Source organism: Myotis brandtii, unplaced genomic scaffold (assembly GCF_000412655.1).
Source record: "Myotis brandtii unplaced genomic scaffold, ASM41265v1 scaffold1557, whole genome shotgun sequence".
Taxonomy (NCBI): Eukaryota; Metazoa; Chordata; class Mammalia; order Chiroptera; family Vespertilionidae; genus Myotis; species Myotis brandtii.
The window spans coordinates 90,432-107,546 of NW_005355651.1; the positions used below are offsets into that span (position 1 = coordinate 90,432).

Genomic DNA, 17,115 nt, shown 5'->3' on the forward strand with positions numbered 1-17,115 from the left:
CCTGGATCGCTGCACCGCCTACCAGGGGGCGGTAGCGCCCACTTTGGGAATCACTGGTCTATTAGGAAAGATCTAACTAACTGAGCTACGTGGTCAGAGCTGTACCATAATTTTAAAAGAGAAAAATGCCCTAGTCGGTTTGGCTCAGTGGATAGAGCATCAGCCTGTGGGCTGAATGGTCCCAGGTTCAATTCCGGTCAAGGGCACATGCCCCCATTTCGGGCTTGATCCCCAATGGGGGGCGTGCAGGAGGCAGCCAATCAATGATTCTCTCTCATCACTGATGTTTCTATCTCTCTCTCCCTCTCCCTTCCTATCTGAAATTAAAAAACAAATTTTTTTAAAGATGGGAAAACACTTGTAAATTAAAGAGTTATCTGTATAAAACTTAAAAAATAATCTAAAATTGTTTTAAAAAATTTAGGTAGCTAGTCATAACATTTCTAGGGGTAGAAATGTGTTGTTACATTTGTACCTTCATTAGGAAAGACTACTGAAGCTATTAATTTTCAAAATTGTTTATGTTCCTTGATTTATTTTCATTATTCTCATCACCAATTTCTTATTTAGTCCAGTGGCCATCAAAGGCTGGAAGCTGGGCCAACAAAATTCCTGATGTGTTCTAGCCAAAGCTAGAGCCACTCAGTCCATTTATATAGAAGGAAAAGTAACTAGGGCAAGAGTAGAAATTGTAGGCTTTGTTTAAAAAATAAACTTTAACTCTGCCTTTGTTACCTGCTAAGAAGAACCCCTGGATTTCCCAGAGCCTGTTCATCCATCCCCGATATTCCTAACCAGAAAAACACTACAGAAAGGCCAGCACCAACGTCCTCCCCAGTGATGGGAAGTTACAGTAACGAGGAAGTCCTCTAACAGACACCTGACCACATTCCAGGGTGTGATTGTGACTGTGGTGTTAGTTTTTCTATACCCATAAATACACAAAGAAAAAGGAAATAATCCCTGTGATACCTTTTCAATGACCTGAAGAACCGAATTCCATTTCAGATCCACCTGAAAGAAGAAAAAGACTCAGAAACAATCTCTGGGAGGAACAGTAAACACACACGTAAAGAAACATGTCATCACTGAAAAAACAAACCTGTTTTAGCTCATCCAACTTTAACGTATGGAGTGAAAGCACTCACCCTTTTACTTCCAAGCTCTTATCTGAACACCCACCCGAAGTCTCACACACTTCCCAAGTCACAGTCAATAAATGCACTGCTTGTCCTTACAAACAACCCACACACCCCCTGGCAGGACCCACTCTCCTTGTCTGTGGTCACAGTGCGGTGCAAACCACTCCTGTGAAAAGATTGACAGCAGTGATACCTCTGTTAGATCATCCAGGACGTCTTTTCTCTCCTTCTCATCCTCACAGCAACAGAGGGCACTGTACAGAATGTCCACCACGAAGCTGGCCTCCTTCCTAGTGTCTTCGTTCAGCCAACTGACCACTTTCTGGTATAGGAACTGCACTGCTGGGTTTTTCTGTATAAGTTTGGCTATTTCCAGGGGTTTGGATTTGACGATACTCGGCTTTTCATCACCTAGGAGCATCTTAAATACTTGGGTTGAAGAGAAGGAACTGAGCAGAGTGGAAAGAAACCGTAGGTGTTGCTCTGACTTCTGTTCGTTGACATAATTAATACTCATCTCTGCTAGTCTGCAGATTAAGTCTTCCAGCGGTTTCTTCCGCCGCGGAGATAAACAGTCTGAGCCGGAACGGGAGGGAGGAGGCTTAGCCACCAGTTCACAGCCCTCACTGCTCTGTCCTTCGGAAGAGACACGCTCCTTATTCTCTTTGTTACTTTCAGGCATCTCATCAGCAAATCTGACTTTACCCACTTTTTTGTTATTTGACTTCAATGAGCTGTTCGGCTTCTGAAGGACCTGCAATAGACTCGATACACCTGAGACCGACTTCACATCAGCCTCTGGCTTATCAATCTTCGAGTAACAGATCTCTGAGAGCCTCCCCCAGAAATTCAGCAGCACTTTCTCAAAGTTCTGAGCCGCTTTATCATTTTTCTCCATATCTGCTTTGGCTTCCCAAGAACTTAAAGTTTCTGCTAAATAGTCAAAGAGTTGCCCATCTTGCAATCTTGGGTCTTTGAGAACTGTGTCAATCACAGGAATCAACTGAAAAACAAGATGAAACAGAAAAGTTCTGTTTTCGGGAGAAATAAAATTTAAACAAGGTATTTGTAAGACATTATAAATGTTCATATTTAATGAATGAAAAACATGGATTTTCCCCCGAACTCTGAAAAGAGTTAACTTGAACATCATTTTCACATCATAGAAAGAGCATAATGATTTCACACTATTCCCCCTGCATTACTTCGTTTTTATGATATGATTAACCAAGATTACTGTCATTAACAGATAATATAGTTTTCTCTTCATCTTCTGAAGTTATTCAAGTTTTCTTATTTTCTAAGCCATTATGAAAGACACAGAAGACCTACAGAAATCAGAACCCTTTTTATTACATTACAAAAATAAGAGACGTTAACTATGTGAGACACCCAGTAGGATCTGGGCTTGTGTTACATCAATTAACTTCCCATCGGAAGAGCCACATTCCAACACCTGCTCGCATCACTGATTCTAAGAGCCAAGCACAACTGTCCACAAAAGGATACAAGACCCAGCCGAGCGTGGCTCAGAGGTTGAGCAGCAACCCAGGAACCAAGAGGTCACAGTTCAATTCCCGGTCAGGGCACATTGCCCAGGTTGGGCTCAATACCCAGTAAGGGGTGTGCGGGAGGAAGCCAATCAATGATTCTCTCATCATTGATGTTTCTCTCTCTCTCTCTCTCCCTCTTCCTTCCTCTCTAAAATCAATAAAAATATATATATTTTAAAAAGGATACATGTATGTAAATATTTTAGAAGTAATAAATAACTGTTGCATTATTTAAACTTAATACAAAAGATCACAAATAGCATCTTCTTGTACATCCAGCGACCAGTCCTCAGGCATGACAGTATAATACTATTCTCTAGCAGCTGTGAAACCCTTAGGAGGAAGGCTAATCAATAGAAATGGCAACAAGACGCAATGAGCTGGACTCTTCATGGTCAGTGGGAGAGGCACTGGTGGTTTTCACTCTATGATACCTGGTCATTGACGAGCATCTCCTCCATCTCCTCCTCACCTAAGCTTTGCTGCATTATAAAACGTAGGCATTCAAAAAAAGCAGCCATCACTGCTGAGCACTCTGAGAAGCTGGTTTTAATTCTCTCTGTCGACAGCCTGAAATAACAAATAACTGTGGCTTACTCTTTCAAAAAAAAGAATATAAGCAATGCAGAAACACCAAAATAAAGTCATGGAAAAGGCATCATACCAAAAGGAGATGAATTTTTACAAATAAAATTCTTAAACTGAAAACTAAGAACAAATACAGCCTGATTAGAATGTAAACCTGAAGAACTGTGAAAAAGGCCTCAAGTACCCAAGAAAAATTTCAATTTAATTCTCTGAAAACCTGAAAAGTGTTTAATGAACAGTAAAGCAATTTTGCGGAAATTTAAATAAGAAAGACAATAATATATATATATATATCTTCTACTTATCTGTGAAAATAATAGAAATCTCCTTCACTTTAAAGATCATGACTCTAGCCGGGCCAGTGTGGCTCAATGGCTGAGCTTCAACCTATGAACCAGGAGGTCACAGTTTAATTCCGGATTCGGGCACATGCCTGGGTTGCAGGCTTGATCCCCAGTGTAGGGGGCGTGCAGGAGGCAGCTGATCAATGATTCTTTCTCATCACTGATGCTTCTATCCGCTCTCTTCCTCTCTGATATCAATAGAAAATATTTTTAAAGATCAAGACTTTGAATTCCTTACCCTGCAACGAGAGAGGTGAGGAAGTTTCTGAAGAAGTCCAGCCTGGGGTCTGTGATGGACTGAGGGAGTTTGCTGATGAATGGCAGAAGATAAGGGTATATGACAGTGGCCAGACCCCGACCACCTTCGCGAACCACAGCTGAAAGTTTGGGAAAAACACTTTTTTTTGCATTTACATGAAGCCAACAGTCCTACCAAAGAAAGATGATAATAATAAAGATTATAAACACACTTTTCCCAATTAACAGAGAAGACACATAGGTCTCTAAAATAAAAATCAAGTATTCTACATAAAAAAGCTAACATCTCCCACTGCCATTAAAAACGAAAACTCTCGCCCTAACCGGTTTGGCTCAGTGGATAGAGCGTCGGTCTGTGGACTGAAGGGTCCCAGGTTCGATTCTGGTCAAGGGCATGTACCTTGGTTGCGGGCACATCCCCAGTAGGGGGTGTGAGGCAGCTGATTGATGTTTCTCTCTCATCAATGTTTCTAGGTCTCTATCCCTCTCCCTTCCTCTCTGTAAAAAATCAATAAAATATATTTTTTTAAAAATCCTAAATCACTGGGCATAAATATGATTGACTTAAAAAAAACACAAAAAAACCTGAAAACTCTGAAATTATAAGAAATTTATTACATATAGTATCATGTATCCAACATGCTTCCAGAATATTCATCAGAAATAATTACTTACAATTAAAATATTTCTATAAAAGCTGCATTCTCAAAAGAACAGCAATATTTAGTCTTAAATATAAGATTCAGATATGCTTGCTTCAATGAGCCACGTAAGAATGAGTGATACTGGCTAAACTGAAAGTAAATAAAAACTCTTTGCCATTTTATAATCAGTTTATGATTTACACAAGTTTTGGATTAAATATTTTATTTCCAAGAAGCTTTTTTCCAATAACTTTTAGATATTATAACCTAGTAAGCTCTTTCCAAGACAAGTGTTCCAGGATGTACTAAACATACTTCTCTTACGTACCTCAATGGTTGTAAGTGTATAAAGTACAGCTTCCCAGAGAGCAGGGCAGACAATGGGGTCACTGTCATCAATGCTAAGTAGAACAGACGAGCTCACTTTTGATGCTTCCTTTTTCATCAATTGTGGAATACGCTGGCACAAAGCAGAAATTAATTCAAAATAAGCTGAGCGGATCTAAAAGAAAACACAGAAGTTGAATTAAATTCAAGCCAAATAAGACTAGGATAGGCTTTTATTCATGGTTAAGGACAGACAGGTTGTTCATAACCCTCCCAGTAATAAAACTGAAACAAGTAGAAAAATACGTCAAAGGATATTTTTAAGAGTATCGAATGACTGAGAAGCCACTAGGAATCACCAAGCCAAAGTTAAAGGCAGGAAGAATTCAACTTCCCATTTCTGTGGCTGAAGGAAACACAGAGCTAAGTGCAGAAGCCTCTGTGGGGGGCCGTGGATTATGCCTACAGACACACTAGCAGCACAACGTTAAATAGAGCCAGACAAAAATAAGACACCTTGAGTCGCTATCAGTAGAAACCAAAGATAACACAGGGATCTGAGACTTTAAATCTTAAAATTATCAGTTACAAACTCCGTATCAACAATCCTTATTATAGTTAACAAAAGTTTAAAGAAATTTGAGAGGAAGGACTCTTAGAAAAGGCACAGCAGATCTGAAAAATAAGCAAACACAATTCCTAATCTAAAGGTAAATAAATACATAATTATTTTTTTTTCTTTTTTTTTCCTTTTTTTTTTTCGGGTAATAAATACATAATTATTTTTTTTCTTTTTTTTTCCTTTTTTTTTCGGGTAATAAATACATAATTATTTAAAGCTCAGTTCAAAAAAAATTATCCACCAAGTAGATTGAAAAGACAAAAAGATAAAAACACCAATGAGAGCATGAGACACAGACCAAGAGAATGAAAACATCAGCACATCCCAAGCAGAAAAAGATGTAAACAAGCAGATTAGAAAACCACACACAATAACATCAATAGCTTATGAAGAGATGCTAAAGTTCACTCAGCAGAGATCACTCGAATGCCTACTACTCTGGTAACAACCAGGAAGCTGCAGGATGCGCAGTCATGGCTGGACCAGAAGACTGTGTAGGACTCCATGCACTGATGGCCCAGTCGAGAGTAACGGCCGTTCAGGTGAGCAATCTAGCACGACTTCAGAAAGTTAGTCCGTATGCATTTACTCTGGACTCAGCAATGAGAGGTTTTCAGAAAAATAAGCTCTCACAGGTCTGAGGATGCATGAATGAAGACCGGTGAGGGCGAGGAACTAGAGGAACCGGGTGTCTGTCACGGGGAATGAGCAGGTAAATGGAGTGGAGGCCCACTTCTGAATACTACGCAGCAGTTAGAAGCCATGGACCACATACACATATAGGAACATGATGAGTTTAAAGTATTTTAGTACTTTTTAAAAGTACTAAGTAAAAAGCAATAAATGGAATGGAATGTAACACAATGCCACTTAAGCACATTTAGAATGGCCAGCTGGTGGAGGTGGAGGAAGGAGACAGAAAGGAAAGGGAAGAATAAACACGTGCAATGAGAAGAGCCTTTGTACACCCCACACGGTCAAGGTGCCAGGAGTGAGGAGGATGACAATTCACTCTGACGTTGAAGCCCAAATAAGAAACAACAAAGAGAAAATACAGTTACATCTGGTAAGAGAGGTGATTCAGTGCCACCAGAGATACATTTGTAGAGTTTTAAACATAAACAATAAACATAAAGCATAAACAAACTAGCAAGATCAGAGGGAAAAAAATAAATCAGAGAAATGTCTTAAAATAAAAAAGATTAAGATACCTGAGGTATACTGTGTTTTCCATACTTCCAAAATTTATTCTGTGATAGAAGAGACTTAAATTTCTCCTCCAGAGAATCAAGTTCATTATCAGGTAAGAGGCAAAGCAATTTCTTTAATGCCAATAAGGAACAAGTTACAACCCGATAGAATTTAGCTTCTCTCTCTTCCTCTGGAACAGTTCTTATTGTAAAAAGAAAATAAATATGTATAAGGATTGAGTATAAGCCAAACTATATTTTTAAAATTAAAATGTCTAAGATTACTTTCCCAACAGACTCTTAACAGTGTGATTACAACATAAGAAACGTAAAGGGAACATTTTGCTACTATTTCAGTAAAACTATTCATAGTTCTTCAACTATTTTCAACCAGACCATAGAGTGGTTCCTGCGATGACGGTCAAAGGTGAACGTGGCCTGGCCGGTGTCGCTCAGTGGCTGAGCATCAGGCCACGAACCAGGGGCTCTCGATTTGATTCCCAGTCAGGGCACATGCCCAGTACGGGGCGTGGAGGAGGCAGCCGATCCATGATTCTCTCTTCATCATTGATGTTTCTCTCTCTCCCTCTCCCTTTCTCTCTGAAATCAATAAAAAAAAGATATATATTGTTAAAAAATCAATAATACATATTTTTAGCCGAAACCGGTTTGGCTCAGTGGATAGAGCGTCGGCCTTCGGACTGAAGGGTCCCAGGTTCAATTCCGGTCCAGGGCATGTGCCTGGGTTGCGGGCACATCCCCAGTAGGAGATGTGCAGGAGGCAGCTGATCGATGTTTCTCTCTCATTGATGTTTCTAACTCTCTATCTCTCTCCCTTCCTCTCTGTAAAAAATCAATAAAATATATTTTTAAAATAATAATAATACATATTTTTAAAAAGAAGTGCATGTGGGAAAAACCTAAAAGCATCTCTTTGTAAACAAACCAAATATGTGGCTCCCAGACCATTCACCTCACACAGCAGGACGGACCACAGGGAGCAGCACGTAGGACAGCACCTGCTAAAATATATTTAAAATAATAATAATACATATTTTTAAAAAGAAGTGCATGTGGGAAAAACCTAAAAGCATCTCTTTGTAAACAAACCAAATATGTGGCTCCCAGACCATTCACCTCACACAGCAGGACGGACCACAGGGAGCAGCACGTAGGACAGCACCTGCAAACAGCACCCCAGGGCATCTCCATCTCTGCACGCAGCACCCCTAAACATGTCACACTGCAATCCCCTTGTAACCCAGGAGGGAGACAAGCCCTGACGCGAGTTACACGGTGCCACTTACTGTGGGTCACTGAGCGAGTCGGGTGTTTCCTTTATCAGGTGGTCCTGCAGCACCTGCAGGGGGACAACCGAGCCTTGAGACTCATGGAACTGAATGGTGACAGGCAGAGCACAAACCTCACCCCACCTCCACGCGTTCCCCCCGCCCACAAAGAAGCTACATGAAGCAGCAAAGCTAAAAGGTTTGACTTGCACTTACTTTCTCTCCCTACCATCCCCGAGACTGGCTGCTGCTGGGGTGACTTCTCCAACAAGTGCTGTTTCCATCAGGAGGAAGCAGCCCCGAGACACTCCTGCCCTGGCTGCTCGGTCCGCTGGCCCAGGCGGTGCAGGCATGGACTCCCTGTCAGTACGTCAGTATGTCCGGGCAAGAATCAGGCCCTGCTCCCCTCCCCCCTCTGGGCGCCTCCCTGCTCACAGAAGAACACAGCTGTGCTCTGCCCCGTCACACAGGCAGGTCTAGATTCCGTTGGAAATGCCGGGTGCGTCTGCCTACTTCTGGACCCAGTACAAGCGAGGACCCGGCTCGTGTGAACTTTACCAGCACTAACAAGCGCTGGCATTTCCTGAGCGTTTCCACACGCCAGACAAAGCCCGAGCACACTTCCTGCATCACCTCAGTCAGCCCTCACAACTACTGAGTGGAGGACAATTCCCGCTGTAACAGATTGGGAAACGGAGGGACAGCAAGTTGCCTGGGATCACACACCTCACGATGGAAGAGGGGCCCTGGAACGAATGGTATCACCCAGGCCCTCATCTTACAGGCAGCACAATACACTGTCCGCGGACAGTATAACCGAGACCTGAACTGGGGAACTAGAATGCACATCCTATCCTGTCTAAGCCTGGCATTTTGATCTTCATTTGTCTAACTTCCCTCTAATAAGTTGGTTTTGTATTTGGGAAAGTTCAAACCTAGTATCTGCAATGAACTGTGATAGAAGCTAAAGGGAAAATAACAAAGAGGAAATCATCCACGGGTTCCACAAAAAGCCAGAACAAAAGCACACACCACTCTGAACAGCCGAATCAGTTATCTCAAAATCCATTTTCTAAAACTCTTATCTTTAAACATTTTTTATATTTTTAAAATTTACTTTTATCTTACATATTTTTATTGAATTCAGAGAGAGGGAAAGGAAGAGAGAGAAAGATACATCAATGATGAGAGAAAGCCCTAGCCGTCTTGGCTCAGTGGATAGAGCATCGGCCTGCGGACTGAAGGGTCTCGGGTTCGATTCCGGTCAAGGGCACATGCCCGGGTTTCGGGCTCAATCCTCAGTGCGGGGCGGGGCGGGGCGGGGCAGGAGGCAGCCAATCAATGATTCTCTCTCATCACTGATGTTTCTATCTCTCTCCCTCTCCCTTCCTCTCTGAAATCGATAAAAATATATTTTTAAAATGATGAGAGAGAATCATTGATCGACTGCCTCCTGCACGCCCCTCATTGGGAATCGAGCCCACTGGGGATGCATGTACCCTTGACTGGAATTGAACCTGGGACCCCTCAGTCCACAGACTGATGCTCTATCCACTGAGCCAAACCAGCGAGGGTGCATTGTCTAAAACTCTTAGTGTCCAAACTCATGCCACTTCACTTTCATAACAGTTACCACTTGATATTTACATAAACAAGTGACTCTTGCCCTGTGGTTGGGTTAGAGAACTCCCTTTGAGAAGATGACTGAAGGTACAAATCCTCCGCCTAGAAAGACAGGCTTGGCACACCTGAGAAATGGAGCCTGGAAGGACCGAGACCTCCTGGGGAAGGAGGCTGCAGATGTGTGCCTGTGGGAGAGGCATCGGGGAAGGACCAGCCATGAAGAGCCCTGGAGTCCACAGCTGTAGCGACAAGGGGAACCCACAGGAAGGCTGACCCACTGACAGGAGGAGGGAGGGAGGGAGGGAGGGAGGGACAGACACGAGCTCTAAAGACCCAGGAGCACTGCATAGGGGACGAACGGAAGCACACCTTTTTTAGATCCTCAACTCCCTCTCACTCACAGTCCATCTACTTCTACTTCATATAATATTGAGAAGCTTGGTCATCTGGTTTTTCCAGTCCATATCTCAGGAATAGCAAAAAGGAGGGAAGAAGTAAGGAAAACAGTACTAGATGCAGACAAACTGAAAGCTGCAGAAGTTATGGCTGTCACCAGTTTGTAAAGTGTGGACCAGGAGTTGAAGAAACTTTCTGATGTGTTAATAGGAGTCTAGATGTGTATGGCCATTTGAAGGGTAATTTGTCAATATCTACAGAAATTTTACATGTTCGTATCTTTTGACCCAACAAATGATGACTCAAGGTGCTGATAGTTATCACTCCCACAGGTGGGAAGATATCTACTCATGAATGTCCACTAAAGTAGTGTTTGCTATCTTAAAAATATTGGGGTAAAACTACAAATGTATATTTTAAAAGTTAACTAGACTGTCATATATCCATACAAAGGAATACCAGAAAGCCAGAAAAAAGAGTGAGGTAGATCTGTAAACATATGTTAATATGGAAATACAGGGGGGAAATAAATTTAGATTGAATTTTTAGATGCACACCTTTTTATATTATACTAGAGGCACGAATTCATGCACGGGTGGGGTCCCTCGGCCTGGCTGGCGATCAGTCCCAATCGGAATCGATCAGGCCAGCCAGCCGAGGGAAGGGACCGTGGGATGTTGGTCAACCGGCTGTGGGAGGTTGGCTGTGGGAGTGTACTGACCACCAGGGAGCAGCTCCTGCGTTGAACATCTGCCCCTGGTGGTCAGTGCGCATCATAGCAACCAGTCGACTGCTCATTCAATTGACCGGTCCTAATGGTTGCTTAGGCTTTTATATATGTATATAGATAGATGTTACAAAGCATATATCTAAGTTTTTTAGGTAATATAGTTTGAGATTCATAAATTAAAGATGGAAAATTTAAACAGTTTAGAAAGATCCAGTCCAACATCTAGCTATATAAAAGGCTAATATGCAAAGTGTCCCCTTAGGAGTTCAACCGGGAGACCCAGAGTTCGACTGCTTGCTATGATGTGCACTAACCACCAGGGGGCGGCGCGGAATGAAGGCAGGCCCCGGTCGGCAGCCAGGAGGCCCCAATCAGCCCTGAACGCAGGCCAGGCCCAGGGACCCTATCTGTGCACGATTTTTGTGCACCAGGCCTCTAGTGTTAATTATATTTAAAATGCAACATGAACAGTTGTGTTAAACACTACAGTGGGGCCTTGACATACGAGTTTAATTCATTCCAAGACCGAGCTCGTTAAGGAGCTCGTTAACTCAAATTACTCTATCAACTCAATGCAAAAAATCAGCCGAGAGACAGCCGGTATCTCAAAGAACTCGTTAGTCGGGACACTCGTAAGTCAAGGCCCCACTGTATTTTAAAAAGACAATCTTCTGGCCCAGCCGCTGTGGCCCAGTGGTTGAACCAAGAGGTCCCCAGTTCGATTCCAGGCAGGACACATGCACGGGTGTTTCAGGCTGGATCCCCAGTAGGAGGGATGAAGGAGGCAACTGATCGATGTTTCTCTCTCATCAGTGTTTCTGTCTCCCTATCCCTCTTCCCTCCTTTCTCTAAAAAAAAAATCAATAAGAACATATATATGTGTGAATACATGTATATACACATAAAAAAATCAATAAGAACATATATATGTGTGAATACATATATATATACATACATAGATATATACACATACACATACACACACATGTATATATGTATTTTTTAGAGACAATTTTCCGTTGGAAAGACTCCACACACTTACTCCTTCATAATGCCAGGTAAGAGAGCTGTTATTGTAACATGCCTGCTATCCCTTAAATACTTGAGAAAAAAAAACAGAGAAGAGTGGCAAGAACTTACACTTGTGATCTCATCCTTACAGAATGCTATGGCTTCAGGCTGCTTGCTGGGAGGGAAGGCTGCTTCAAAGGCATCTCTTGCTGCGGACGCGGCTGGTGCGTACGTGTCACACTGAGCTATGAGCCAATAGCCCATTAAACTTTTTAAATAAGGAGCCAAGTGTTTCTTAACTTTGAGGATAAGTTTTTCAAAAGCTTGCTGTGTGGCTTCTCGAACCCGGCGGTCATGGTCCTATTAAAAGTATAAGATGGTTTAAAATAGCTCTAGCTCATTAAAACAAATATAAATAATTCTGTACATGCTATGATGACCCCTTAATAAGAATTCAACTATGTACAGAGCTAAACAAAAGTCAGTAACTATGTGAAGTAATTAATTTATTTCCTTTCCCTTCTCCCAATGAGATAAGAACTATATTCAAGACTGAGTCAAGGCTAGGCCTTAACCCAAGAGTGGGGAACCTTTTTTCAGACAAGGGCTATTTGGATATTTATGACATCATTGGAGGGCCATACAAAATTATCAACTTAAAAATCAGCTTGCTATATTTGGTCAAACATTTAATTAACTCACCACTAATGCCTGGCAGGGCCAGACCAAATGATTTTACGGGCCATATAAGACCCATGGGCTGGACATTCCCCACTCCTGTCTTAAACAATGAAGCAACTGATTCTCATTTTTCTGCATCAAATACACAAAGAAATTAAGCCACCCAAAATTATTGTGACTGGAAAGCATTTGGGTAATTTTGACCTAATTTTTGAAAACACAGACCCCCTATACACATCTTACAAAGTGTAATTATGACCCAATCTACATAACAATACTGACATAACATTTCATAATCCTCACCAAAAATGTCCTATATACCTGACAGTCTCTATAATTTCAATAAAAAAACATACAACGGCCCTGCCGGATAGTTCAGTTGGTTAGAGTGTTGTCCTGAAAGACCAAAATTGTGGGTTCAATCCCCAGTCAGGGCACATGTATGAATCAACCAATCTATATGAATAAAAGCCTAAGTGACCATTACAATCGACCAAACGACCAGTCACTATGATGCACACTGACTACCAGGGGGCAGACACGCAATGCAGGAGCTGGACCCTGGTGGTCAGTGCGCTTCCACAGCCAACTTCCATGGCCGGCCAACCTCCCGCGCTCCCTCCCTCCAGCTGGCCGGCCCTGATCGGCCCCTATTGGGACTAGGTGAGACGGCCCCGATCACCCCAATTGCCAGCCAGGCCGAGTTACCCCACCCATTCACGAATTCATGCACTGGGCCTTTAGTAAATACATAAATAAATGGAACAACAAATTGATGTCTCTCTCTCTCTTCCTCCCTCTCTCCCTTTAAGGCCTTCCTCTCTCTAAAAGTCAACTTTTAAAAAATACAACAGAAATAAGCCAGTAAAGTCTTGATACTTACAAGTGAAATTTTGCAAAATATTCTTGGCCAGTATGGAAGAACTCCTTTTACAATTTCTGTATCTCTCTCTGTACACATAGTTCCAAATTCTTGCATAGCCTAAAGTAAATTATTAACATTGTTAAGGATCAACAGCCATAGTACTGGCTTTTGATTAAATTTATTCTGTTCTAGAAGCTTCGTCTGTTTTATTTAATAGGAGAATACATTGTTTCTATTTGTGCTATATAGGACTAATTTGAAGAGTTCCTTTACAAGCTAGTATGGTAGAAAATTTTAAGTTGTTTTTAAAAAGATAGATATACAGGATTAAATTACATTCTCTAATGGGACAAAAAGAATACAGGGAGAAATCCAAAGTGGTTCCAAAAAGTGCAGAGCAACACACTAATTTATAACCTAGAAGGTAAGTGCAAACTACGCTTAAGTCTGTGTGTCAGAAAAAAGTGCAACTGTGAAAGAAATTACTAGTGATGATTCATTTCTCTCTATATGAAACATGCCAATGATATCTTAATAAAAGGATTATCTTCATCATTTTCATGAAAGCAAGAAAACTTACTTTTAATTTCGTGGTGACATCTTTCTTAGAAAGTTTCCGCAGCACCATTCGGAAATCGGAATCTACAAGGTTGTCTATTTCCTCAGCTCCTTGAACAGCAGGAACGTAGCCCAGGTCACTCTGAAATGTTCCAAAACCAATGAATCCAGGCACGGTTCCCTGTTCTTTGGCTAGAAGTTCTGCAGCTCGGCCACTGTTTGAAGGCTGATAAGAAAGGAGAGAAAAAATGTCAGAGTCCAGGAAGAGTTCAAAATTTAACTTTGAGTTCTTGAGAGTCATCCCTTGGTAATTCCCAGGGGAGAACAAGCTTTCACTTGGGAACTTCTTCTTCTTAGCCTAAGATTTCATTGCAAAGTTCCCCAAAGGTGAATGTTTCTGTCATCAAGAGGTTATCAGTAATGATCTTAGGAGCCATTTCCTGGTTTCCTAAACATCAGAAAAATGTTCTTTAAACTGGGTACATGATATCAAATTAATGAGTCATGACATCATTTTAAAGACATAGATTAAAATATTTAAAATCAGAGAATGCATCACGAATGGTAAGCCCAAGTATTGCTTTATCAAATGTTTTACTTCCCATATTTGTATAAATAATATGTATATACACTTGTATACTGTGTAATAATGCAAAATTAACTCAAAATGGTTACAAGTTACATTATTATGGACATAAAAATCAATACGATTATTTTGTTTTGAACCATAATCAATGGTCTGCTTGACTGATACACAAAGTGGTAGTCTCTTAGCACTAAAAGGGATTAGTTGTGACAGAAAGAACATATTTAACTGTTGAAAGAAATTCACATACTAGTACTGTCATCAAATAGGAAGATGCCTCAGTTCAATGTCCAGGATGACATTACAATCCATCTAAACTTATCTGTTTTTCTCTGTAAGAATGTTCAAAAGGGCTATCCAAATGTGTGATTCAGTTTGCTTGTACCTAACAAAACTGTGTACGGAAAACTTATTTGTCAAGGAATATTCTGGGTTACTTTCTAAACTGAGTGACCAGAAATGGAAATGATGGCCTGAATTACATTTTTTTCAAAACAGCAGCATTTAACACTAATTGCAAAATAGGTTCTCCATTTTATTTATTTTTTTTTTAAAAAAATATATATTTTATTGATTTTTTACAGAGAGAAAGGGAGAGAGATAGAGAGTCAGAAACATCGATGAGAGAGAAACATCGATCAGCTGCCTCCTGCACATCTCCCACCGGGGATGTGCCCGCAACCCAGGTACATGCCCTTGACCAGAATCGAACCTGGGACCTTTCAGTCCGCAGGCTGACGCTCCATCCACTGAGCCAAACCGGCTTCGGCTAGGTTCTCTATTTTAAAACCTTATTTAAATGAACATTATTCAATTTGTCTTTCTCAATACTGACGCATGAACAAAAAGCTACAAAGAAAGTTAGTGAACTAAAATACAATTCTGAAAACTAACTATGATGACCTTAGGACATCCAAATTTTATCTATAACCCCATTTGTAAACAGCTGTATGATAAAACAGAATGAAGTAGTATAAAAAAACTAATTATTGCTAAAAGCTAAAGGAGTCAAGGTTGAATTCTGAACTGACCTGAATTATCAGAGCTGGACAGTGATAACTGGGCGTAGGAGAAAAGCTATCCCATTTCTAGTTTCCAATTTAAAAGTAACAAATTAGTTCAATGTTCTGATTGTATCTTTTACTCAATGGCTACTTTGAGTTTAAAATACAGTTACTATTTCTTTTTACTCTATTGTATATCAGATGTTTATACCCACAGCTCAGAAATCAAAAACCTTGATTTTCTTTCTGGCAGTTACTTTTCTCACCCCCAACTACCCCGCCCCCCGGCCTGATTGCCCCTAACTGCCCCCCTCCCGCCGGCCTGCTCACACCCAACTGCCCTTCCACCAGCCTAATCACCCCCAACTGCCCTCCCCTCCTGGCCTGATTGCCCTTAACCGCCTCTGCCTCGGCCCTGCCACCATGGCTTCATCTGGAAGGTCTCCAGGAAGGTCTCCCGGTCTAATTAGCATATTACCCTTTTGTTAGGATAGAGGCCTGGTGCATGGGTGGGGGCTGGCTGGTCTGCCCTGAAGGGGGTCCCGGATCAGGGTGGGGTCCCCTTGGGGGGCATAGCCGGCCTGGGTGAGGGGCCTGGGGTGGTTTGCAGGCTGGCTACACCCCCTTCAGGGTGGGGGTCTCTGTGGGGGTGGGCATGGCCATCCTGGGTGAGGGGCTGAGGGCCGTTTTCAGGCTGGCCACACCCCCATTGGGGCCCCCACTGGGGGGCATGGCTGGCCTGGGCGAGGGGCTGAGGGCTGTCTGGGGGTGGTTTGCAGGCTGGCCAAGCCCCCAGCTTTGTCCAGAAGGTCTCCGGAAGGTCTCTCGGTCTAATTAGCATATTACTCTTTTATTAGTATAGATAACCAATGGAAAAAGCTCTCTTCATCAAGTAAAGAAACAAATACCACCAGTAATGAGAGAAACAGGCTATGACACAGGGAGAAAGTCAGAGCTCCATCTACAAAGCATTCCTGCCAAAATGGCTTAACCTGAATCAAATCATAAGGAGCAAGGAGACAATTCTAAGTTAAGCAAAACAATTGGCCTAGACTCTTCCAAACTGTCCATGTCATAAAAGAACACCCTCCACCAGGGGAGAAAAGCTGGGAAACTGTCAAGATCTAAATAACTAAAGGGACTGAGGGGTCTCTGGCTGGATCGTGGATTTTTTTTTTTTATTTCTTAAAAATCCTTTAAAATATGTTTTTATTGATTTGAGAGAGAGCGAGAGAGGGAGAGGGGAGAACATTGAGTTGACTACAGAAATCTGAATACAATGCTGTATCCTATTAGCTAACAGTATTATACGGAAGTTACACTTTTCTGCGTGTTATAATTGTTCGTGGTTACGGAGAATGGCATTATTTTTATAATACACGTGAAGTACTTTGGAGTTGAATTTCTGCAAGTAATTCTCATATGGTTCAACAAAATACATACATTAGACAGAGGAAGCAAATATGGCCAATTATTGACGCCTGGCGAGTCTAGGTAACGAATATATTAGTTGTCGTTGTAATAATCTTGCATATTATTCCCTGGTACTCTTTTCCTTATATTTGGAATATTTAAAAAACAAAACACTGAGGACATTTTTAAAATAAAAAGGCCCCGGCTCCGTGAGGGGTCCGTGCGGCTGCAGAAGGGACGGGAGGAGGCGGGAGGGCGAGAGCCTGTTCGGGACCCCGGCCCGCAGGCTCC

General features: G+C 41.8%; 1 protein-coding gene across 3 annotated transcripts in view; it reads right to left on the reverse strand.

The window, feature by feature from the left end:
- Positions 1–17,115, reverse strand: part of LTN1 (listerin E3 ubiquitin protein ligase 1) — a 50,423-nt gene that overhangs the window by 32,877 nt on the left and 431 nt on the right. For all 3 annotated transcript variants that reach the window (XR_001361190.1, XM_005861722.2, XM_014536030.1), the window contains exons 2-11: positions 13,844–14,047; positions 13,282–13,380; positions 11,847–12,077; positions 7,976–8,028; positions 6,690–6,870; positions 4,858–5,031; positions 3,866–4,056; positions 3,130–3,265; positions 1,336–2,145; positions 973–1,014 (exon numbers count right to left, since the gene is read on the reverse strand). Coding sequence is in view for 2 of the 3 variants with exons in the window: in XM_005861722.2 (XP_005861784.1) it covers positions 973–1,014; positions 1,336–2,145; positions 3,130–3,265; positions 3,866–4,056; positions 4,858–5,031; positions 6,690–6,870; positions 7,976–8,028; positions 11,847–12,077; positions 13,282–13,380; positions 13,844–14,047 (2,121 nt within the window). In the remaining variant the exon portion in view is untranslated. The remainder of the gene's footprint in view (positions 1–972; positions 1,015–1,335; positions 2,146–3,129; positions 3,266–3,865; positions 4,057–4,857; positions 5,032–6,689; positions 6,871–7,975; positions 8,029–11,846; positions 12,078–13,281; positions 13,381–13,843; positions 14,048–17,115) is intronic.